This window comes from Suncus etruscus, chromosome 12 (genome assembly GCF_024139225.1).
Source record: "Suncus etruscus isolate mSunEtr1 chromosome 12, mSunEtr1.pri.cur, whole genome shotgun sequence".
Lineage (NCBI taxonomy): Eukaryota > Metazoa > Chordata > Mammalia > Eulipotyphla > Soricidae > Suncus > Suncus etruscus.
The window spans coordinates 66,271,787-66,298,090 of record NC_064859.1 but is presented as its reverse complement, the minus strand read 5'-3'; the positions used below and the strand labels follow the sequence as shown (position 1 = coordinate 66,298,090).

The 26,304-nt window shown below is 34.9% G+C and overlaps 1 protein-coding gene across 1 annotated transcript in view; it reads right to left on the bottom strand.

Moving 5' to 3' along the window:
- The window catches only part of SNTG2 (syntrophin gamma 2), a 329,060-nt gene that overhangs the window by 71,924 nt on the left and 230,832 nt on the right, over positions 1-26,304 (bottom strand). The window contains exon 14 of the mRNA XM_049784652.1: positions 3,880-3,951. Coding sequence (XP_049640609.1) covers positions 3,880-3,951 — 72 coding nt within the window. The remainder of the gene's footprint in view (positions 1-3,879; positions 3,952-26,304) is intronic.

Genomic DNA, 26,304 nt, shown 5'->3' with positions numbered 1-26,304 from the left:
CCCATCCCTTGCCTGTATTCAAGACAGGCATTCTATTACAGTTTTTAAGTTCAGTAAATGGGTTTTTTTTCTTAAAGGATAAGTGTTAAAAAATACAATAGTAAGGTATGACCATGTTGCATAGGACCAGCAAAATATGGGGAAAAAAGGAGGCAGATATTTTTTTAAGATTACTATTATCCTAGCATTTGACACTGGATACAAGTTCTAGGATAGCAACAGTTATCATTTTAGAAATACATACAAATGCTATAATAAATATATTATATTTAAAATATATAAATATATATTAAATATTATATAAATATAATAAATATGTTAATTTATCATACTTCTATACATTTATTTTCACTATTGACCATTACGTGCTGTAATATACAGCTTCAAATGAAATTAATCTAGCCTTTTTCTTCTCTTTCATTATTTTATTCAATAACAAACAGAAAAATGTAGAAATATGTAATCAAATTTAATCAAAGCACTTATTTATAACACTGGAAATAATTGTGTTATTTTCTTTGTTTGAGGGGCCACATTCAGCAGTGCACTGGGGTAATTCCTAATTCTGCACTCAGAAATAACTCAGAAATAACTCCAGCCCCAAATGTTTTATTTTCCCCCAATGACATTTTGATAGTATTTTTAAAATTTTTTTTATTTTGATCAGTAGTATTTTTAATAGAAATACTTCCTTTATATGTAGTTCCACTAAATAAGTCTAAAAGTCCAAATATAAATGCAAAGTAAAATAGTTACATATATGGTCATTGTTTTACAAATAGGATAGCTATTTTTGAATAAATTTCAATTCAAAAAGCAAACCAAACTTTTAAGAATAAGCTTTTCAAAACCTTCCAGCTTCTGAAGTTATTAGGTTGAAATTCTTAGACAAAACATTAAAAACTGCGAATACAACCACCAAATCCCTTTTCTCTCCCTACCCCAAAAGATTTTGCCAAACTTTTCTACTTTCATTTAAGAGAAAATAAAGAAGATAAATCTTAGGCCAGAACAAATGACTTAACTTCTCATAACCTGGTGAAGTGCCAGGTTGACCAGATATCTCATCTTGGTTTGAGCATTAATTAGTAAAACTGGGGAGTTCCCCAAACATGTTATCCCCAACATTGTCCTATGTGCTTTGTTTGATCTCATCTTGTCTGTTTGTCTGTCTAGTTATCAATTTATATCTATTTATCTACTGATAAATCAATCAGCCATATAACTGATGGAATATAGGTAGCAGTGGCATTTCTCTAGAATACAAGGTCATAGCAAGAAGTAAAGCAACATTTCCTCCCCTCAATTCCCACATGCTCTAGCTATTAAATTCTAGAGATAGCTGTTAGTGAGCTTAGAAGTGAACTTTTCCATAGCTTACAGTTAGGTCAGTGCCATGGTATCAGGCCTTCACTTTGATATGTCAAAGATATGATTTTAAGCAACTGTCAGATGGGTGTTTTCCATACCACAGGAACTAGAGATAATATGGGGTATTTTAATCTCCATAGTTTTTAATTATTTTTCTTAGTAATTGATCCTTAAGACAAAGATTTTTCTATTGACTATAAATTTTAGTGTATGAGTCAATGAGTGAACGAATATCAACTATTTTGAAGATAAAAGGCAGAACTTAAACAAAATTGGACACAAGGTTAAAGAAGATTGGTATTGTCACAGCAAATGAACTTCCTCATTTGTTGTTAATAACTTGAAATAACAATACCTTTGGTTACTGTTTTATCTAGTTTTATATCCCATGATTCAGTCTAAAGTATATATTAGTACAATAAAATGTTATATCTGTATAAAATGTTATATCTATAACTTATTATTTCACAAAATTTATATATTATATTATAACCTTTATAAAGTCAACTTCAATGATATTAATATACCAAAAAACTTAAAAACTTAATATAATTAATATAGATATTTTTGCATCACATAAAAAAATAAAATAAGAGCTTGAGCTTCTTTTGAGGGAACTGTCTGAGGTGCACATAGAAAATACCTAGTTCAGTTCTTAGTGATCACTCCCGGCAGGTCCAGGACTCCTACAAGCAAATTGTATATGCTCAAGTCCTTGAGATTGCTCTCTGACCCCCTGATCCTTTTAAACTCCTTTCAGGCAATTTTAATGCACAGTTAAAGTTGATATTCACATCACAGATCTTGTGTTGGCTTGGGGGTATAAAGAGAATAAAAACTCCAAAAAACACAGCTCAAAAATGACCTGAAGACCTGCTAAGTAAGTTCTTTATTATGCAGGAGATTATAATCATTAAACAACCTCTTCAAAAAGTGTCACAAAATATAGCAGAGTATAAGTAAATCATTATGGGCCCTGTTTCAGAAATAAAGGAACTGATGGTCAAGAAAACAAAGTATTTGAGTGATGACCAGGATAATTGTAGAGCAAGCTGTTTCACCATTCCCGTTTCAGAGAGCCATCATGTCTCTGTACCATTCATTGGTGTTCTTTGTTTCCTGCCCCCATACATATGAATCAGATAGACTTTTGCTGATGCAGCTTGTCTGATATATCTCTGCTCACTTATCTCTTTTCCTCTCTTTTTATGAATGGACTCTTGATAGCATCAGGAGGAGAACTAAAGACTAAACTTGATACATGTCTGGTCTCATGACTCATAGGAATCAAAAGATCAAGTCACAGATGTGAAACACCATGAACCAGGAGATTTATGTGACCACAACTAATTCAACTAATTCAAAGAGTAGGAACTTTGAAATACTAGAAAAAGGATATTCCCATTTTTTTTTCATTTTAAATTCAACATTTTAATTTCTTTGTATAATTTATTGCTAGAAAGAATCCTCTATGACCTAAGATTTGTCAATATTTACTATAAAATATATGTTTTCTAGAATTTTTAATGTGATGAAATCTACATTAACGTGCTTAGTTATTTTTATCCTTGATATGTCAACACATAGCATCAGCAAGCAAGTATGAAACACACAGAATACTCCAGATAAGCCCTGATATCCTGTAATAAAGATTTCTTATTAGGAATGAGAGTTCATTTCACAGAGGTGTGACCCTTGCAGAAACAAAGGCAATTCATTTTTTTTTTTGCAACAGATTAGTTCATTGGAGTTGTCCAACTAAATTGGATTATTCTGAAAGATTGTTTTGAATGTTATAAATAAAATTGGTGCATTTTTCGCCAATATGTACTTTTCCTCTTAAAGATTTATTGTACTAATTATTCTGGTCATTCAGGAAATCTTAAAGATATAAAGTGTAAAAGTTTTTATAGAAAAAACACCAGCAACAACAGCAGTTAATTGAATTTCTGGGGTACATTAATATAATTGGAACTAAAAAACGCTTCCTGGGGCCGGGCGGTGGCGCTGGAGGTAAGGTGCCTGCCTTACCTGCGCTAGCCTAGGAGACGGACCGCGGTTCGATCCCCCGGCGTCCCATATGGTCCCCCAAGCCAGGAGCGACTTCTGAGCGCATAGCCAGGAGTAACCCCTGAGCGTTACCGGGTGTGGCCCAAAAACCAAAAAAAAAAAAAAACGCTTCCTAATAGGAGTAAACGTATATAGCAGGTTAACACCCACACCATTCATCTACAACCCAGCCATTCAAGCACTTACCTGTCCATCCATCCATCCATCCACCATCCATTCATCCACCATCTGTCCATCTGTCCATCCATCCACCAACTATTCAATCAGCTGTCTCAATGAACAACAAGGTGCCTTAAGATAAAGAGGATAATTAATATAGAACATTTTCATACAATGTTTTGATTTTTAATAGACTGTGTCAAATATACATTTATCTCCTTCATTAAATCCAAGACCTCTTATTTATATGAAAGTATCTAATAAAAAAAGAGCACCCACCTTGTGAACTTTAAATAACACCTCACAGAGGTTATAGGTTTTTTCTGCGCGTACCCAGTCTAATGTGCTCACCTGCAAGAAAATACAAATGAATATAACTTTTAGTTCTCTCCAAAACGAACTATGCAAGGTGATGTATATGTTAATTAGTTTGATTGTGGGACTCATTTAACAAAGTACACATATATCAAATAATTTCATTGTATACATTAAGTATATTATAATATTGTCAATTATACCTCAGTAAAACTAAAAATCTTTTTAACTTTTAATTTGCTGTTATTATAAATACATTTTTAGTTTTCATTTTATTTTAAAGTATTAAGGTATAAGTAAAAGATTACAATAATTTTAAAGTTTGTGTTGATTTTTTTATGTTAGGCACTGTGGTTTACATAACTTATTTTCAGTGTTTTTAAACTGATTTATCATTGATTTAAAGGCATCATATAATTTAAAGGTTTTGCTTCAGACTTCTGTGTGTGATCATTCTTACGATCAAATTTTCTGTGCCACATTACAACCAATATCTCCAACTCTTCATTCATCCTATGTTTTTCTCTCTTAATTATGGTAATTAAAATATTCTTTAATGACTCTAGGAGTAGGTTTTGATGCTTATTGCCAGTTCATTTACTTCAGCAATTCACATTACACACATATGGGAAACATTATTTTAATTTGTTTTGGGGCTGCACCTGGCTAAAAGGGCTTATTTTTGGTTCTGTACTTAGGGATTATTCCTGGTGGTGTTTAGATAAAATACGGGGTGCTGATATTAACCCTTGTACTACTTCCCTGAACCCAAAATTTCTTCATGTACATATTAAAAGACATAAAATTTCAGTTGAATTTTGTTTTTGATTTGAGCCCTATCAAGCTGTGCTTAGGGTTTACTCCTGGCTCTGGGCTCAAAGATAACTCCTGACATGCTCAGGGAACTTGTGGGGTGCCAGAGATCAAACTTGGGTTATCCAAGTGTAACACAAGTGTCTTACCTGATTTACTATCTATTTGGTCCCTCAGTGGAATGTAACGTTGACAAAGTTGGGATAACTCAGCATGTATGTGCCTCAATTAAATAAATCAATAAAAGTAATTTTGTTATAAACAAAAACAAGCAAATAAAAGAAAAATGTAAATTTGAGAAGGGTTAATTAATGTGATAATATTAAGTCTAGTCATTGATCAATTGTAACATTTTAGTCCTGATTTCAGAATTAATGGATAAATAGATTGTACTATCCTTGAGTACAATGCAGGCACCGAATGATGTCCTAAATAGAAACACCGGAAATCTTGCATTGAATGTCTCAATTGTTGCTTGAGCTTCAAAGAGATATGCCTCTACCTGGCCTATCACCCACTCCTCTACTTCATGGCACTATGCATTGCTCATCAAGAAAAAAAATACAACATATAACTTATAACTTTGTTAGTTATGACAATTTTGTAGGGTCTAGAGAAGCTAGAATTTACAAGAGAAAATCACTAAACATACTATTCGGAAACAGCTTCTCTTCCTAGTTTACTCATTGTTATAAATATACCTTATGCATATTCATGATTTTATATTTTCTCAAAATATAGTTTGTGATATCAGCATTTTTCACGTCATTAAATGTTTTTCAGAAATGCAATTGTAATGACTACTTAGAATTTAATGAGTGGATTTAATATTTTTAGCTTTATTTTTGTGATGGGAATTTTTGATTGCTTTTGGGTTTGCCATTATAATAGTGGTATAATTAATATTCCCAATGTAAATCATATTTTCTGCTACATTAATCTTAAGACATTTCTTATTTTTTGGAGGGGCTTTCCAATACTCAGAAGAACTTGGGGCCACTCTCAGCAAAACCTGACCCACTGGGCCTGGCAGTTCAATGCTAGAGCACAAAGATTCAGTGCTTTTTAGGCCCTATGATGCTCAAGGGTTACAAGGACCACATTCCTGAATGCTTGGAGATCTCCATGGCTCTGCTCAGTCAGTGGTGCTTGGGGGCTGTGTTGTACTTTGGATCAGATGCAGGTACTTGCACATGTAAGAATTAAGCCCCAAAAGCCTGAGCTAGCTCCCTGATACTAAGTGCGTACTTTAATTTATCTTTAGCATGATAGAACAGGTATAAATTCTTGCTGATCCTGCTTCATGTGAAGCATGAACACCTAGGTTGTCACTAAACACCTAATTTGTATAGTTTGTCTTGACCATCTATTCTTTTAGCCATTCCCCATTTCTTTTAATTTTTGTGTTTTCTTTAAGGGAATGACCCTTCTCCTTCATCTTACCTCTGCAGGGTGGGTTATTTGTTCTCCAAACAAGAGGTGGGAAACAGGCATGGTTTTGGCATCTGTGAAATGGAGCATCTCCCCACTAAATACAGGAACTGACTCAGGAAGAGAAGATGCACCATTAGAGATATAGGTGAGGATGCATAAATTCTCCGATGTATTTTAAAACAAAACCTTTACTCTGAGAGGTAACAATTTTGGGCCTACAGATCCTTTCAATAGTAACAATGCTCTATAGTGGCTCATCAGTTATAACTTATGATGCTCATATGTATATACCAGAGGAAGAGCTCAGACCATTTTGGCCCACGAGAAAGAAAATTGAGTTAGTCAACTAGATATCCCAAGAGGACATCCCTCCAACTGAAAGCACAACAAGAAGTACTTCTAAGTTTCTTCTTAAAATAAATTATTTGCAAAATATTCATTATACCCTCCAGGGATCATTTTATTTTCTTTATATTTTTACCATTAAACTTTATTTAATAAGATTGATAAAATACTTTTTAAATTTTAAATCAGTACTTTAGAATTAAAGTCTTTATTTTTGTTGTTGTTCTTGGGCCACACCCAGTGACGCTCAGGGATTATTCCTGGCTATGTGGTCAGAAATTGCTGCTGGCCTGGGGGACCATATGGAGCACGGGGGATCGAACTTCGGTCCGTCCTAAGTAGCACTTGAGCTACTGCTCTGGCCCCTAGAATTAAAGTCTTATATTCAACACCAGCACTGTCAATATCAAGTTATTTTTTATTTATTAGTCATAACTCTAGAAATTGGGTAAGCTGTAACAATTCAAAACTACATACAACAATCTCACAGCTAGTGATAATTTAAGATAATACCTTTTTCAAGATAACCAAGTTGTTGTAATAAAAGTAAAATGTATATGTAAATATGTTAGAAGCATTGCATACATTTATAAAGTGATTTTGTATTATATATTCTATAAAAATAAATATATGAATATATAGTTATTATTCACAGTTGGGGATTTGAATAGCAGTGGTTTGGTGACTGTGTTGCAACGTGTGGAGCAGGGCATCCCTGAATTTTGTACTACTCCTGAGCAAAGCCTTGTATCATTTGGGGGAACTGAAATGATCTGGATTACTGTGACTTAGCAAATCTGGAATGGGGATCAGAGATTTTTATTTTCACTTTAAAGAAAATTTGCTATTTGAGTTACTATAAAGGACTCTAAAAGTAGATCTGTGAGCCATCTTTCGTCTGCTGAGAGCCTTATAGAAATTCAGGATCTCCATGCATTCTTGAACATGCCTTCTGAAAATGTTCTACTGCAGATGTGCATTAGTGACTATGGTGTTGCATAAGATAACAGTTTTTCAAGAACCAATTCAAAGGGTTAAAATATATCTTTTAAAAGGAAGAAAGTGATGGGATAGTCAAGGTCTAGACTTATTCAGGAAATAAGATTTAAATATCAGATTTAATAATTATTCATGTTGCAAATGAATTCCTTATTTTGCAAAATAGATGCTCCATGATTTTTTTTTTTTTTTGCTTTTTGGGCCACCCTCAGTGATGCTCAGCAGTTACTCCTGGCTATGCGCTCAGAAATCACTCCTGGCTTGAGGGACCATATGGGTGAGATCCCCCGCGGTTTGTCCTAGGTTATCACGTGCAAGGCAAATGCCCTACTGCTTGCACCACTGCTCAAGCCCCCTTTCTAAGCTTTTTGATAAAAATCAATAAAAATGTCCCTTTAAAATAACATATAGCTCAGAATCCCAACATACAAAACAATTAAATACCTGCTATATTTCTTTTTTCCCCACCCCTTTTTTTTTTTACCCCCACCCGGTTTTTTTTTTCCATGCTATATTTCTATACAATGAGAGGGACAACAGTGCTTAAACCCAGTGTTTGTGTCCATCTGTTTTCCTCTGGTGATCACTGTGTAACAATAGGTACACATATATTTAATCTAATTGTTAAAAAGAGTCATTTTCCAACATATAGGACATAGTGGGAAACATTTTTCAGATGCAGAGGAGAAAGAGAATGACACTGAATTGGATCCAAAATGGCTTAATGGGAGAAATAAACATGAAACAGAGCCTAAATGGCAGAGAATTTTATGGGACAAGAAATGGGCATAAACCATTCTATCATGAGCATCCTTCCTAGTGTCTCATAACTCTGAAAAGGAAAAACAACATATACTGATACCTTAATTTCTCATTCTGCATAGTAGGGAACTACCAGACTTCTCAACATTAGGAAAGGATGAACAGTTTTTAACCACATTCCATCAGTCTTTTTCTAAATGACAGCTAATAATTCTCTGATGATATGTACAGGATATAGTTTACACTCTGATATATTATGTCTTGATGATTTAAAATATTATTTTAGAATACAAATATGTAGACCCAGAACCCAAAGTTGTTAGAGTAAATCTTTAGAGAAATGATTAATTTCAAGATAAAAAATTTAATGACAGGTTATTCTTGCTTAATAATTATTCTTTTTTTTTTGTTTTTTCGGACCACACCCGTTTGATGCTCAGGGGTACTCCTGGCTAAGCACTCAGAAATTGCTCCTGTCTTGTGGGGACTGTATGGGATGCGGGGGGATCAAACTGCAGTCCTTCCTTGGCTAGCGCTAGCAAGGCAGACGCCTTACCTCTAGCGCCACCTCGCTGCCCCCCAAAATTATTCTTATAATAGTTTCTAATATTTTTGAATATGCCTACGCAACAGTTATGTCTTATGTTAACATTATATACTGGTATATTAAAATTAGATTTTATAACTATTAGCACATTATAATGATGCTTGATATATGAATAGCTGAAATATTATTTTTCATTCTCATTTAAAAATCAAAGGAGAAGGCTTGATATCTGGCTTTTAATATGCTGAGACCTTGGTTAAGCTGCCTTCTCTGGGTTTTGATGCCTCTTCACAGAATCCCTGAACTTTAAAAACAGACTTTCTGGGTTGAAGAGATAGCAAAGCAGGTAGAATGCTTACCTTCCATGTAGTCAACTGGTTCACTCTCTCGCACTACATGTAGTCCCCCAGGCCCTGTCTGAGTACAGAGCCAGGAATATGCCCTGAATACTGCTGGGGATGGCTCAAAAACAAACAAAAACAAAAACAAATCCACACACTTCCTCTTCCTATCCCCCTTTCTTCATCATCTTTCTTCTATCAGTTTTATACTTACTCTTCAATATCATCTCTTTCCATCATCTTATGGAGTACAGAAACCAACAAAACCTCTTTCAGTTTTTCCTAAATTATCTGATAGAGAATCTTTGAGATTTTCGAGGCTATGGGAATATGGTTAAAACTAGCTCAGCAAAATCCTCTTCCACCTGGGAGAAAGGATGCTTGAGTGATGACAAAGATGTGAATGTAAGTGACAATGAATAATCAAGGAAATTTGTAGATTTATCTCTCCTGGTTTCATTTGTTCACATTCTAGACAGTGATAGACTAGAGAGAACTTGTCTATATTACTGATTCTTTCTGCTTCTTTGCTCCACATCCTTGATAAATTCTGATTAGCATAACTTTGGAGGTCCTCTCTAATGGCCCAGCTCTTTTTCCACGTAGAGTACTTCTGTTTACACCAAAGTTGCTTGCAGAGTAGGCAGAAAAATTTGCGGAGCTGTGCTGTGACTAATTAACCACCTCAGATTCAATAACCTAACATTTGATGTCAAATAAATCAATAAATATTGATATTAAAAACTTAACTTAGGGGCCAATGAGGTGGCGCTAGAGGTAGGTGTCTGCCTTGCAAGCACTAGCCAAGGAAGGGCCGGGGTTCGATCCCCCGGCATCCCATATGGTCCCCACAAGCCAGGGGGCAATTTCTGAGTGCTTAGCCAGGAGTAACCCCTGAGCATCAAATGGGTGTGGTCCAAAAAAACAAACAAAAAAAAACTTAACTTAAAACTGTCTTATATTTGGCAAGCAAAGTTAGTTATTGGCAAGTTTCCATTAGCTCTAGGAAACAAAACCAAAAACAGACAAAAATATATGTATATATTTAGGTATGAGTTAACTCCATATTTTGTGTATTCTTTTACAATGAAAATATTAATTAATAAAATAAAATTAATTGAATATTAATGGAAATTTTATTTGTTAAATTAAAATGCTTTAAAATTTTAAAACACATTTATAATTATATGAATGTGTATATATTTTGGTATGAATTAACTTTAGTTTATGTATTGCTTTAAAATCAGAAGTTACTAAAGATTAATGTAAAATTTTTATTTGATAAATTAAAATGCTGTAGAGTTTTGAAACACATTTATAATTATATACATTAAGTCAGTCACTCAGTGTTCACCATAATATTTTGAGATATGCAGGTTAGCATTTCATTTTTATTGTCATAAAATTTAAATAAACTAAAGGATAGAGGTAGTGGATAAAAAATCATATGAAAGATCCTATAGGTACAGAAAGGATTCATCATAGAAATCATGTATTTAAATGGTTTTTATTATTTACATTATTAATGCATTATTAACCTGGTAATTTATAGAGTACATTTCTTTCATTATCTTATAAATATTTCTTAATATCTTGAAATATAAATTTATTATTTTTGATAACATGAAACATTATTTAAAATGCTTCAAAAAGCTAAATACCAAAACCAGAGGAAATGCTAAAGATTAAGTAACACTGTAATCAGATGAAGAATGCTTTGATGGGATTATTATTAGAGTAGACACAACTATAGAAAGAATATCAGAGTAAGGAAATCTATGGAAAGTAAAAAGAACAAGGATTGAAAGGAAACAATAGAATTTACTAAGGATTATGGGTAAATTACAATAGGCATGGCATAATCTTACTGTGAATATAAAAAGTCAAAATAAAGGAGCTGCAAAGCTATTTAAAATTATAATGACAAAATTTTCTTATATTAAAATCAGACAACAAACCACAGACTGTGGTATCTGTAGGAAATCAAAATAACTAAACCTTAGGACAGGGGTCTTCAAACTACAGCCTGAGGGCCAGAGGAGTCTGATCCTGCCCGCCAGTAGTGAGCGCTGTTTGGTTGCCAAGATACCTGCCAGCATATACACTCAGTGTCACTTTTTCTCAGGGATGACGTCAATCGCCTCTGCCCACGGCATATTGTGTTCTGGGAGGGTGGGCATGAGGGCAGTGTTGAGAGGAACACTGATGCGCCCTTGTGCCTGGCGCTTGGCACAGTGCTTTGCTGATGACATCACTGGAGGGTGCCGGATGCTGCGTGGGGAGGTGTACCACATGTGGGTGACTATATGATGTAAAAAGGTGCGTGCTCCACCCCCAGGCAACCTCGTGTCTGTATGCCGTGCCTGCCTGTCATTGAGGTTTTCCTTCACTCCCTCCACTGCCAAAGGTCAGTCAAAAGTGCCATAGAAATAAATTTTTGCCAGATGGGGGGGGTTCTGCCCAATTGGGCTGTAGGTGACTCATATGAAAATTCCCCTTTCAGGGTGGTGAGGCGTTCGGTGCTGAAATCAAAGTTAGGGGATGGGTGGTGGTTGGGAGGTTAGGGGTTCGGTGCTGAATTGCCCATGTGGAAAATTAGGGGTTCAATGCTGAAGCATTTTAAAGGGGTTACATTGAAAATTTTATATGCATTTTGCAATTCCTTTTCAGTGTTCACATGCTGATTCCGAACATATCAATTTGGGCATTATATAGGGAGATATAACTGAACTTTCAGGGACTGAGTTGGTCTGCTTAGAAAAGCCTGCAAGAGGTAAGTGTTCACATCAGCGACTAATGGGGGTTCATACACTGTGTATATATATATATACACATATATTTGTATTTCACTAATATCAGTTTGGAATCCCTAGGAAACAATGATGTCAAGAAAAAGAAAAATTGACAGCGAGTGTAGGATATTCAAAGAACAGTGGACTTACGATTACTTTTTTATGTGGTACAAAGAAAAAGCTGTGTGTCTGATATGCCAGAATATAGTTGCTGTGTTCAAAGAATACAATTTGCGACGCCCCTATCAAACTCAACATAAAGATAAATATGATTGTTTGTTTGGAGAAGTGAGAAAAGATAAAATATTACAACTGAAACATACACTGACGACTTAGCAAAATACTTTTGTGAAGCAGAAGTAGTTAAATACTTCCTCACTGCGGGCAAGTTTTCAAGTTGCCAAGCTAATAGCACGCAATGGCAAACCATTTGTGGAGGGAGAATTTGTTAAAGAATGCCTTATTTCTGTTGCCAAAGAGACGTGTCCAGAGAAGGCTGATTTATTTAGTACAGTGAGCCTTTCAGGAGTTACAATAACACGAAGGATTGAAGAAATGGGAGAAAATTTGCTGCACCATTTGCAAAACTCTGCAAAGAAACTTTGCTATTTGTCCTTGGCATTCGACGAAAGCAATGCTGTTCGTGATTCTGCCCAAGTTATCATTTATATGCATGGGACAAATGAGTATTTTGAAGTCACAGAAGAGCTTGCTGCACTGCAAAGTATCAAAGGTACAACCACAGGAGTGGATATATTTGAAAAGGTTTGCCAAACTGTGAATGGTTTGGAGCTGGACTGGGTTAAACTAGTCAGTGTAACAACTGATGGTGCTCCTAGCATGGTGGGGTCTAAGAGAGGAGTAATTGCTCACATTACACAAGAGATGGACAAACATAACCATCCTTATCCAATTGCTATACACTGCCTCATCCACCAACAAGCGCTGTGTTGTAAATCACTGAAGTGGGACTCTGTTATAAAAAGTGTGGTATCTTGTGTTAATTACATTAGAACTCATGCACTAAATCACAGACAATTTCAGGAATTTCTATCTGAAGTAAATGTTGCCCATGAAGATGTTCTGTACCACACAGAAGTCCATTGGCTGAGTAGAGGGAGAGTTTTGAAACGTTTCTATGACTTACTTCCGCAGATTACAGCTTTTCTACTTTCAAAAAACCAAGAAGTACCAGAGCTCAAGATGTAGAATGGAAATGGCACCTTGCCTTTTCTGACAGATATAACAGAACTACTCAACATTTTCAATCTGCAACTTAAGGCAAGGGGAAGCTCATCTGTGATATGGCATTGCATGTGAAAGCATTTGAAGTAAAATTAAGCCTTCTCATCAAACAAGTACAGGAGAAAAACTTCAGTCATCTCCCAACAACTCAAAACCTGTCAGCAGACAAACCATTGGTTGCATTCCCAAAGGAAACATGTCTGGCTTACTAGAATTGTTGCAAAAGTAGTTTCAATTTAGATTCAAAGAGCTTCATCTCCATGAACAGGACATACAGCTTTTTCATAACCCATTTTCTGTTGAGATTGAAAATGTCCTTACAATTTACCAAATGGAACTGGCTGAACTGCAGAATTGTGACTCTCTGAAAGATGCATTTATCAAGTAACCTTTTGAATTTCTATGCATCTCTCCCCTCTGAGACATAGCCAAATATCAGGAACCATGTACTCAAAATGGTAACCATCTTTGGTAGCACTTATGCCTGTGAACAGACTTTTTCAAGAATGAAACATCTGAAATCTCCAACCAGATCAAGATTAACTGATCCCACTTACATCACTTGTTACGGCTGGCAGTGACAAATATGGAACCGAACATTGACCATCTCATTAGCCAAAAGCAGGCCCACAGTTCCCATTGAATTACTGGTGTGTGATCTGTTTATTTATAAATGGTTTTCATTTTATTTATATAATATATGTCCAGTGTTAGTAGGAATTAGTAGCTCATATAGTCTGGCCCTCCAGCTCTCTAAGGGACTGTAATCCGGCCCCACTTTAAAAAGATTGAAGACCCCTGCCTTAGTATATAAATTCCAAATTACAGAAAATCAAACATAAACTAATGATTACTAAAACTATGGGGATTTCTTACCTACAAAAGACCAAAAATAGTAATAACATTTGACTTGTTGGTAATAATGTAAGCAAGAGACTGCAGTAAAATATTCAAAGTACTATGAGAAGAGAAATGGGTTCCAATCAAGTTTTGTAGCCTATAAAATTATCCTTTAAAGTATAAAGTGAGGAATAGACAAATACTTCTTCAGATAACCAAAATAAGAGAATCTGTCACCAGTAGAATTAAAAAATAAAAGGTTGAGAATCTTACCAAAACAGGGAAATAGAAAGCTTGTCTCAAATACAGGTGGGGGTGGCGTGGGGAGGAGGGAAATTTGGGGCATTGGTGATGGGAAGGTTGCACTGGTGAAGTGGAGTGTTCTTTATATGATATGACTGAAACTCAACTACAATCATGTTTATAATCAAATTGTATAAATAAAGATATTTAAAAAAAAGAAATGACAGAGGACAATAATATGGACCCCAAGGATGTTCAAAGCAATAAACACTTTTAAGAACTCTATTCCCACAAATTTGATAAAATAGATGAATGGAAATAAACCTTTGGAAGTTATAATATTCAAAAACACAAAAGAAAAATGCCACAGATATGTCTGTATGCATTAAATAAACTGAATCAAAACTATAATTCAATATACTTGACATTAATAGATGAAAGTAGAAAATCCACATTATCTTATAAATAGAGAAACATTGCCAAAATTAAACAAGTATAATAAATATTCTCAGCAAACTAGGAATAAAAGGGAATTGTCTAAAATTATAAAATAATATTTACAAGACCCTACATCTAACATGTCTTGTTGATAAATGTCATAGTTTCCCAGTGCAATCAGGTACAAGGGTACATATACCTTTCTGACATTCTTTTTCAACATTATACTAGAAGAGAATTTTATTAAATATAAGGTAAAAATGCAAAAGATTTACAGGTAGAAGAAAACGGACATAAAATTAATTTTATTAATAATAAAACATATGACAAGATCAACTATGTAGTAAGTATGAAATAATTAACCAACAAATTCCTGGAACAAAAAACTAATTATAGCAAAGTAGCAAGATACAAGGTTTATATAAAAAGTTCAACTATATTACTATTTACAAGTAATGGAATTGGCAATTAAAATAATATCACTGTTATTAATACTTCAAAAACAAAAATACATATGAATATATAAGATCTGATTATCAAATCACTAGAAAGGGGACAATATCTTCATTTATTGGTTGAAAGAATAAACATTGCATGATATCAGCTCTTCCTAACTAATATATGCAGATTCAATATAAACTCAATCATTTTCTCTGGTATTTTAGTTTTTGTTCATATGGCAAACTAATTCTATACATTATATAAAAATGTTAAAAACCCACAATGCACAACACTATATTGAAAGAGAGGAACAAAATTAATGGACTGACATCAAAAACCTACTATAAAGCTACAGAAATCAATAAACAATTGAATTGGTTAAACCTATGTTCACACAAAACATATACAAGGCTGACTGTGGCACTCCTACTCCTATTCATAACTGGCAAAATTTAGAAGCAACTAGGAGGCCCTTCAGTTGATGACAAGACAATGAAGTCAGAAAATGAACTTTAAGCTAGAACTAAAATATCTTTACTCTTTGAAAAGATGTAGGAAAATTATATGTATATTATTAAGTAAAAGATGCCATTCTGAAAAGCATGGCACATGATTTCAAATATATGACTGGAGAAGACAAAGCAACGGAAATAGTAATAAAATCAGTGGTTGTTTCGATATGGGGAGGTATAAATAGGTAATTTTTGCAACAAGTTTTAGGGCAATGACCCTACATGATAATGTCTTTATTAGTGGATACATAGCACTCTGTACAAACCTATACAAGGTATCTCACTGAGAGTAAACTCTTACATGAGCTATAAACTTTGGGTGATAATATCTAGGTTTATTGCTGTTTCTAATATATCCTGTGGGTAAGAAGATATCTGTTTTTAAGGGAAGATTATATGGGAACTCTCCAATCTTTTCCTCGTTTTTATTATAAGCCACTTTTTCTCTATAATTAAATAAAAATGTTTCACAAATTAAAAAAATTACTTATTTTGTTTAATATTCCTGAGTGAAGGATACCAATGTGCTTGTCTTCTGTACCAAATGTGTAGCTCCGTATATTATACCTGCAAGCATAACATGAACCATTTTTTTTTTCAGTTTTGATGGGACTCTAGTTACACGCTTATTACTTTAAGGCAGAAACAGTAACTTCAGTGCTGTGCTTTTGAAAAGGTCTCTCAGAGTCAGCATGTCTCTAAAAGATGTGCTGCAGGAACATGTTTTCACTGAGCAGTTATACCTCCTCAAGAGATCACAAAGCACTGGAGAAGGTGAAAGCTTTCCACTTGCTCTACTGCACATGTGCTCATCACAACTTGTCCTTTAAACTGAAAAGGTCTGATATCCGTATATAGCAATATTCTAACTGCTTTCTTGTGGAATCCACTTACTGTTGAGGGTATAAGTCCTCTACATCCCCCTAAATCCGAAGTCTCCCCCTATATATTCTTTCTAGAGAGGATAACAGTACATATTCGGAACACATGACAGAGCCAAAAGTTTACTGTCTGACACTATTTACTTTATAGATTATGCAAGCAATAATCAAGGAGTGTTTTCTTTATGTTAGATGGAAGGATATAAAGTCGAGGATCTTCCATAACTCTGAGGAAAAAATAAATTTCTAGGATTTTATGAGTATGGGAACTCCTACATAAATCATTTTATTTTAAAATCACTAAACCCTCTAAATTGCATATTTATTTTATTTTAATATTTAGGTTGTAACTCAAGATTTTTAGTAATGGCAGTTGAATTTAAAATTTAAAACATTAATAATAATGGGCTGGAGAGATAGCATGGAGGTAGGGCCTTTTGATGCAGAAGGACAGTGATCCGAATTCCCGCATCCCAAATGGTTCCCCGAGCCTTCCAGGAGTGATTTCTGAGCATAGAGCCAGGAATAACCCCTGAGCACTGCATGGTGTGACAACCAAAATTAATAATAATGAAGATTTTAGGAAGTATATAATGTCAACTTAATTTAATTAAAATTTTTTTTTATTTGAGGGGCCGGAATGGTGGCACAGGGTGTAAGGTATCTGCCATGCATGTGCTAGCCTAGGACTGACAGCAGTTCAATTCCCTTGTGTCCCATATGGTCCCCCAAGCCAGGGGCTATTTCTGAGAGCATGGCCAGGAGTAACCCTGTGCGTCACTGGGTGTGGCCCCAAAACCAAAAACATTTTTTTCTTTATCTGAGCACCTCTTTTTCTCCCTCTCCATATAACTCCAGTGTCAAAGGTGATGCAGGCATTCCCCCTTTAGATTTCACTTCATCATCCAGTTATTCTAAATATCATATATTAGTGGTATCATTTGATGTTAATCCTTCTTCTTCTGGCTTATTTTATTTAATATATTGTCTTTTGGTTCCATCCATTTTGCAGCAATTACATGATTTCATCATTGCTTTCAGCTGTTTATTTCATTGTGTATATATACTAGGTCTTCAAGGTACACTTATCATTGAACATTTAAGTTTATTCCAAATCTGAGCCATTCTATTGAGTGCTGCAATGGATAATATAATTATATACAATTTAAAATATATAATATCATTATTAATATAATGAACGATGCTGCACAAACATTCTTTTGAATAAATATATGAACTGGGATAGATTTTATGAACTGGGATAGATTCAGAAAAGTGAAATTGCTGGCTCATATGGAAGCTTAATTCTGAATTTATTAAAAAACCCTCCATACTGTTTTCCATAGGTATTGAGCCAAACAACATGCCTAAAAACAAAGAATAAGACTTCTTTTTTCAACTCCGGTGTTCCCAGTATTTCTGATAAGTGATATTCTCACTTTTGTAAGTGGATATCTCCTTGTCAACTTGATTTAGATTTCCCTAAAAATAACTGATGGTGAATATTTTATCATATGCCTATTGTCATTTGTTGGTCTTCCTCAAGGAATTGTCTATTCAATTTTTCTCCTCATTTTGTATGGGATATTTTATATTTATGTATATTTATATTTATATTTATGTATTTTTATATCTGTGTATCAACCCTTTGTGTCTTTTAGCTTTAGCCATTGTTTCTTTTGGTCTCATCTGTTGTTTTTTTTATTATGTAGCCATTGCCAATGGCAACACAGCAATAAAGACTTCTTTGAGATATAGGTCTTGTAGCATTTTTCTTGTATTACAGTATTTGCCGGCATATAAGAAAAACTTCCTAAAATTCGGGAATCATATTATATGCTGGTATATGGCATGCTGAAACTTGTTCCAGCTTCAGGGACAAGTGATCCACACCTCTCTTACTTTTAATAAGTAACTTACTTTTAAGACTTTTAGAAAGTTTTTCATGGGTTGAAGGGCTGCCTTATACACCAGAAAATATTGTACCTCAATGTACTTTATAGATTCAGGTCTGATCTCAAAGTCTTAATCCACTTTGAGGTGACTTGTTTAAGTAAGATATGGAGCACTCTAAATTTCTCACACATAGTCATTCAATTGTCCCAACACCATTTGTTGAAGAGGCTGGAGAAGGGGTTTTGTCCTTGAATATTCTGTTCTAAACCATTGGTCAGAGAGTCTGTCTTTATTCAAGTACCATGCTGCTTTGATCACTATAGCTTTATAGCATAACTTCAAGCTAGGTAATTAGTTGTTTCCCAGTTCCTTATTTTTTCAGTATGGTTTTGTCAATTTGAGTCATTTTGTGGTCATACCCAAAATTTATGAACAACTGGTCTCAGTTTTTGTAGAATATTGTCTAAATTTGGATAGAGATTGCATGAAATCTATAAAGTCGTTTAGATAGAATGGTTATTTTGACAATATTGATTCTTCCAGTCCATGAGTATGGAATATTTTTCATTTCTGATGTTCTTGTTTTATTTCTTTAGTTTTGAAGTTTTTGTGGTATAGGTCTTTCACCTTTTTAGTTAAGTTGATTCCTTGAAATTTGATGCTTTGGACACTATTTTAATTGTGACAGTCTTTTAAACAGTGGAGACAATGGGCATCCTTGTCTTGTGCCTGATCAATATTAATTCTTTCATTTTTTATCATTGATAATAATGTTGAATATGGACTTTTTACAGATAATTGTTACTATATCATGGAAGGTTCCTTCTATTCCTAATTTTATTTAAAATTTTTATCATATATGGGTATTGGATATTGTAAAAATTTTTCTCTAAATCAGTTGTTATGATCATACGATGGTTTTCAATTGATATGATCTAGGATAGAAGTGGTGCATTATGTTAATATATTTGAATATATTAAATTCTTATATACCTGGGATGAATCTCAATCATGGTGTCTGAATTTTATGTTCTTTTGGGTTTGGTTTGCTAAGATTTTGTTGCAAATTTCTGCATTAATGTTCATCAAGGAGACTGGTATGAAAATTTCTTTTTCTTTATTTTATCTTTATAAGTCTTGGGTATCAGTGTAATGTAAGTTTTGTAGAAGGTGCTATGAAAGATTCTTATTTCTTTGATATTTCAGGATAGCTTCTGGTCTTTAAGGGTTTGATAAAACACCCAGAATACATCTGGGCCAGGACTTTTATTTTTCAGTAGATTCTTAACTACTGTCTCAATTTCTTGAAAATCATAACAAAAAAAGAATGAATCTGATAAGATACTTTCAAAACAGAACAGACTAGAGAGAAAACACAAATCCTGGTTTGCCTAGGGTATCTATATAAAAGGCCTCACCAAAGGTACAATTGATTTTGATCACCCATTAGTGGGCTCCGACCCAGTATGGGCAAACATAAGGGAAAACAGCACCAGTGCTTTGATCTCCATGAATTGACAGGCAGAATCAAAGGCTGATGCAATTATGGAGGAGGCCTATCAATTCTGTTAATAGATGCCTGCCCAAGAGAGGAACCAGGGAAGAACAGAAAAGTTAGTAAAGTTCTCTACTGCGCATGGGGAACTGCTCACTCAGGAAGATGTTCACAATCAAGTGTATACTACTTTTCAACAAACTAGAACTCTTTACTGAAGATTGCACCAGATACACAACTTCATAATCCATTATCTGCATATTTTATGGCCAAAACTTCCTGGGCCTTATTGAAGTAGATCCTGAAGTAACCCATGACATCTCTGGCAACATGGTGCCTTGTAGGATTCTGGTATTTTGAGGATCACTTTGTGAATTTTAGCTTTACACCCCTCCCCCCCAATGTGACTTGTCTATAGAGTATGTAATGCTTCTGGGAACACTGGATCCTTTTGAGTGTCTTCTCAGTCCTCTTCTAATCTCTTACTTTTTCAGAGACATATATTCAACCCCTGGGAACTAGATAGCTGCCTCTGAGGTCATTTCCGTCCTAAGCATGGGGCTAGAGAAACAGAAGTCAAACATGCTACAGCAAAAGTCATCGACATTTACCAAAAGGAATGACACTTAGATTTTAGAAACATTTTCTCGAGCCATATATTAGGTACATATTAGCTAATAACCCCACATGTGAAGGTAAAGAACTTTTAAATTTAGATTCAAATGTATCTGAGTTTCTTTAAACAAACGATTCAAAAAAAAAAAAAAAAGGTAGAGACTCCAACAAACCAGAACGAACCTGGAAGAAAATTAGTTTGTTGTGTTTATCACTGTTTCCAGATAAGTAAGCAAATTTGAAACCCATTATGGAGGCGAGCAGCAGAAGACATAATGAAAATAATAGATGTTGGATAAGCAGAGTTAGGGGTGTAGGGCTTTCTTTTCTATTATAATATTCATAAAAAGTGGTTGTAAAGGCAATAATAATCATAAAGACATTAAAGTGAGAGCTCTGAGACTGTATGCACTCAACTTTCACTAAACCAAGGATGCTACGGCTTAAGTACCTTAGAAATCAAGTGATTTAATGTACACTAAAGCGCCCTATTAAGATAGATGTAGAGGTACTCAGAAATTGTTATTCATTGTTTTGACACCTCTGGACAGTTGTGATCTATTTAAATCATGCCTTGAGGGATTAGGGATAATTAATGATGAGTCAAATTCTCACGGGAGCGTAACAGAACAAAAGAGAAACCTGGTCAGCAGAACACTGTTCCTTATTTTATACCCTAGGTTCCCATCAATACTAGTAATCGCCTTTTTGTAAAAGTTGTTTCTGAGTTTCTGCATCCCTGAATTAATGGAAACAGTAGTACCTGCCCTTTTAGAGGTCTCTGACTTTCCATCACCTTTTTTTCACCACCATGGGCTCCCTGGCCAGCTGGGCACAGATGCTGAAGCAGCAGGTTCCATGTCCTTTCCACAGATCAGCTCCAGGCCACCTCAGTGAAGCAGATGGCCACTGTTCTCTGGAATCTGGATTTTAACACCCAGAATGTGTTCATCATTGGCAACAGGAACTGAATGGACACACCCATGTAAAAGCAACAACAATTTGGAGTCGTTGCCTAGCCTTTCTTCCACAGTGGCATTATGGCTCCTATAAACATATGGTCTCAATCAACCCACATATGGTGATGGAGGAGAGCAAAGGATTAAATATGGCAAGTGACTTGGTATAAATCTAAATTGTGAGTCAGATCCTAGATTGGTAGGATGCAAAGTCCACCTTCCTAAAGACTAAGCTCAATGGCTAGTGCAGCTATAGGTGTGGCCCCAACATAGATGATAGGTAAGCAGGGGTGGGTGAGCAGAGATGTGGCTTCTGAGCACAGTGACCCCTCTAGAAAGTACAAATAAAACTATGTTTGGCTGGAAATGATAGATTCTGGATGAGATTTTAATTAGAAGGTCCAAACGAGGCAGACGGCAAATTCATTTTGTCAGTGAATCTCTGTGAGATCCAACTTCCTAGAATGATTCTGTCCTTTGGAGTTCTCCTTTGAATCACACAAAATTTGTGTCTTTCAACATATTTTCCTTTTATAACAAGGTTTAAGCAATTTCAGGCTATCATTGTTCCTGTTTGCTGTATAGTATTCCATTGTGTATACATATCATATCTTATAATGCATTCATCTGTCTTTGAATACCTAAATTAATTCTATACTTTTGTATTGTACTAAGTGAAGCAATAAATAATGTTGTTTATTCATACTTTTGAATGAAATTTTTTAGGTCCTGCTACCCCAAAGTGGAATTTTTGGGTCAGATGGCAGCTTGCTTATAAGTTTACTGAATATTCTGTTGTACAAAGGGGTTTAACTAGATAACATACCCAACAGCAATAGGTGAGAGAGTTTCTTTTCCCCATCACAAATTGTTCCTATTTTTCATATGTGACATTTTCACTAAATGTGCTATCTCATTGTCATCTTGATTTGTATTCACCTAAGAATAAGTGATGCTGAGTACTTTTACATGTACCTATTGACTTCATACAACCAGACATCTGCCTGTCTTCTTAGAAATTTCAGTTAATTTCTTCTCCTCATTTCTGATAGGGTTTTTGAAATATTTCTATGATTTTTGTAAATAATTTATATATCCTTTATATCAAGTCTTTATCTGATGTGTTGAATGTGGATATTATTTCTCATTCCATTAGTTGGCTGTTAATTCTAGTCCATGGTTCTTTTGCCATGCAGAAACTCTTAAATATGATGCAGTCACTTTTGCTTATTTTTGATTTTGTTGCCAGTAGTATCAGATCATTAAAGATATTTGGGTAGGAGAAGGAAAGAGTAGGAAAGAAATCAAGGGTGGAGGAAGAAGATGAGAAAGGGAAGTAATAATGGAACAGGACTTGGGGGTTTTGTTCTACTAGTGATGTGGGAGAGTGGTATAGCTATAAATCCAAACCACAGATTCAACGACACTGAAAATATGAGGTAATAACTGAACTTTGTAATGTAGTCTGTCAGAGTGGGATGTTGATGGGTGAAAAAGGGAACACTGGTGGAGAGAAGCTGACACTGGTTGTGGGATTGGTGCTTAGATATTAAATATAACTTTGTAAATCATAGTTCTTTAAATAAAATATATTTAAAACATAAACAATATGCTTGTACAATTCCTGTCTCTAGTAATCAATACAATTCCAAAACCAGATGTCATGAGTGAAATGCTGTCTTCTTGGGAACATATTTCATAGATTTACTCTGAAAATCCAATGCAGTGCATAACATAAGAAGATTTTTGCTTTTCCAGTGACAACATAATCAATCCTTGTGGGTATGGCACCATCATTACACGTGCTTCTTCCCATTCATTCAATGATGTCCTTATATTTAAGGAAACACAATAGTCTTCATGTCTGCATTTGGTGTAACAGAGCAGAGTTCATATTAACCATTTTAGCCCCACTTGAGTGCCCAGGCAAGCTGCTGAATACTACATTGATCAACTACAGGAAGACTTGAAAATCAATGCCAGAGATTGAAACAATTTTGAAACCAGAGTGACTGAACAAAATCTGTGCTTAGTGAAAACACTAAAATCCTAAAGTGACCTTGTCAATAAGGCAGATAGATACAGACTTAGGGGTCTTCATCCAACATGAATCTGAAATCAGGACTGTGTCTGGCACCTTCCATTCAAATTAAACTGAGCCTCCATAATTAAAACAACGGCTTGTTGGTGGTTTGTTTTATTGATCAAAACCAATGCTAGCTGTTTAAATCACACACATTTTTCAAATGCATATTAGCTATTTATGGGAAAAATAACTCTTCTTTTAATTTTTATACTTGATATTTTTCACCATTAATGACAACCTCAGGGAAAATTGGGCTATCCCTTCTCATTATAGAAAAACATGTTTTCTAAAACCATATCATTTTGATCCACTAACTGAGTCGTGTAAAGGTCCTCCATTTAAATAAACCTTTAAAACCCCCATTAATAGATTTCAAACTTTATGAGATTTAATATAATTTAAACATAGAGAAATTATAACCAATATATGGGGGATTTAAATAGAAATCTTGTAGATGAAAATAAAAGCCAAATCATATCAAGCTATATCACACCACCAGAGTCTGGAGAATTGAAGCTGCTATTAAATTTCTTTGAAAATAACAATCCTCACACATTCATAAAAACCTCTAGGCAGATCCTATTTTGCCTCGAGCTAATGTTCTAGATACATTACACTGAAGATAGTGTTGGCTTTAGCACATAAGCCCTTCCATCAAGTGCTCAGCCTTGTGTAGATGTTGAATTGTCCCTGGAAGAAGAGATGATGTATGCTGAGGTCAAATCATTCAGAAGAGGTGATTCCAGAAATTGTGGACTATCATTCCAACAGTGCTTCAATGGCTCTAATCATTTCCCCCATCTTATGGGGCTTGGCAGCAGGTTGTATGAAGCTCAACAGCTCTCATGGATGGAGGCAAGAAAGGATCAGGGGCCAGAGCAGTGGCATAAGCTGTAAGGCATCTGCTTTGCCAGTGTTAGCCTATAGGACAAACTGTGGTTAGATCCCCCATCTTCCCACATGGTCCCCAAAGTCAGGAGCGATTTCTGAGCATATAACCAGGAGTAACCCCCTGAGCATCACTGGGTGTGGCCCAAAAACAAAAACAAAAATAATCTTTCAGGTTCTGCACTGCCAACATCAGGCTGGAGATGCCTGCAGACATGGGATTCAGGGAAACTCATTTATGAGAGCAGAACTGATTGTTTACCTTGTTTCACTTAAAATGTCCAGAGGTCCAGAGTCATGGAAAACAACTGGTAGAGCAAGAGTCAGCAGGCTTCACAGACTCAAGCCTGAGCTCTTCTTGTTCACTAAATTTTAGATTCTAGACCTACAGTTGCTGTACAGTTTCAGGTGATATAGATATATGTGATACATGTGTTCATCTTATAAACAAAATAAATGAGAGGGAGTTGAAAGATTGGCATCTGAGTTGGGGTTGAGCAATTTAAGACTGTGTATCTGGAAAAAGGATTCACATTTCAGGAGGGCTTAAGGAGAGCAGATTGAGTCCCCAAAACCTTAGCTCATTGGATAACTGTTTTTCTAAGAGAATAGAATTGAAAAGGTTTTAAGATTTTAAGCATGTTGTTTATAAGGTGTTACCAACTTCAAACAAATCGGAGTAAATTAAAGATTAAAAAATAAGCAATTCACTTATAGGATGTGATAATTATGACATGTCAATACCATAAAATATAAATATAGAATTTTGAAATAATTAAAACCCCACTATAAACCTAAAAAATTATATCATCCACATTGGTGAAAGGAATTTGACACTAGTGATAGGACTGATGCTTATTAACTATGCCTGAAGCTTAATTATGAATAACTTTGTAAATCACAGAGCCTTAATGTTTCTTAAATATAAAATAAAAAATACAACATCCATCTCTCAATTTCATAATTGGAGCTACCACTTCTAACTCACTCCTCCTTCCTCTGTTTGAATTCCTGTCCTGAAAGTTGAAACTATTAAGAGAATTGATTAAAATTAACTGCTTTATAAGAGAAGTTTAAAGACAAGTTTGTGTTGCACTATTTTCTCCCCTGTTCTGAGCTCTAGTTGCTTAATTCTCTAGTGGCAGCTAAATGGAGATTTTTTTTTCTCACATCTCAGCTGCCTACTGGGGAACCTCTCTCTATGATAAGGACCTAAATACTCAGCCTAAAGGAGAACTCTTTCCATTTTTGATCATGAGTTTACTGCATAGAACAAAACCATACCATCATATAGACCTTTGATTATTTTCATAAAAGGTTCCACTTCAAGCTCTTCCCAATGTTACAACACTAAATAAAATAACATAATCATTACAGGTAGGAACCAACCTTAGGAACATTGTTATATTGGTTTTAAAGAGAATTACATAGTTATGTATATAAACACAGGTAACTTTTTTTTTTGTCAGCAAATCCCTAGAATTGGTTTATCAAAGGAACCAGCACTAACTAATGCCATGTGACATTGTCGATTTTATCCTGAGACAGAAAATGTGATTAGTGGGAAGAGTGTTTTATAGAATCTGTAAATAGCTATATAGTAGTTGAAATTTTAGTTGCTGTGTACGTGTGCATGTGTGTACGTGTGCGTGTGTGTACATGTGTGTGTGTGTGTGTGTGTGTGTGTGTGTGTGTGTTTGGGTGGAAAAGGGAAATTTCCGAGCAAATTATCAGGAATCTGGGTAATATTGAGCAAACAAGACTGGATGCTTCCATGCTTGACTTATTTTTTGCAATCATGGGAGCCTCTAGTAATG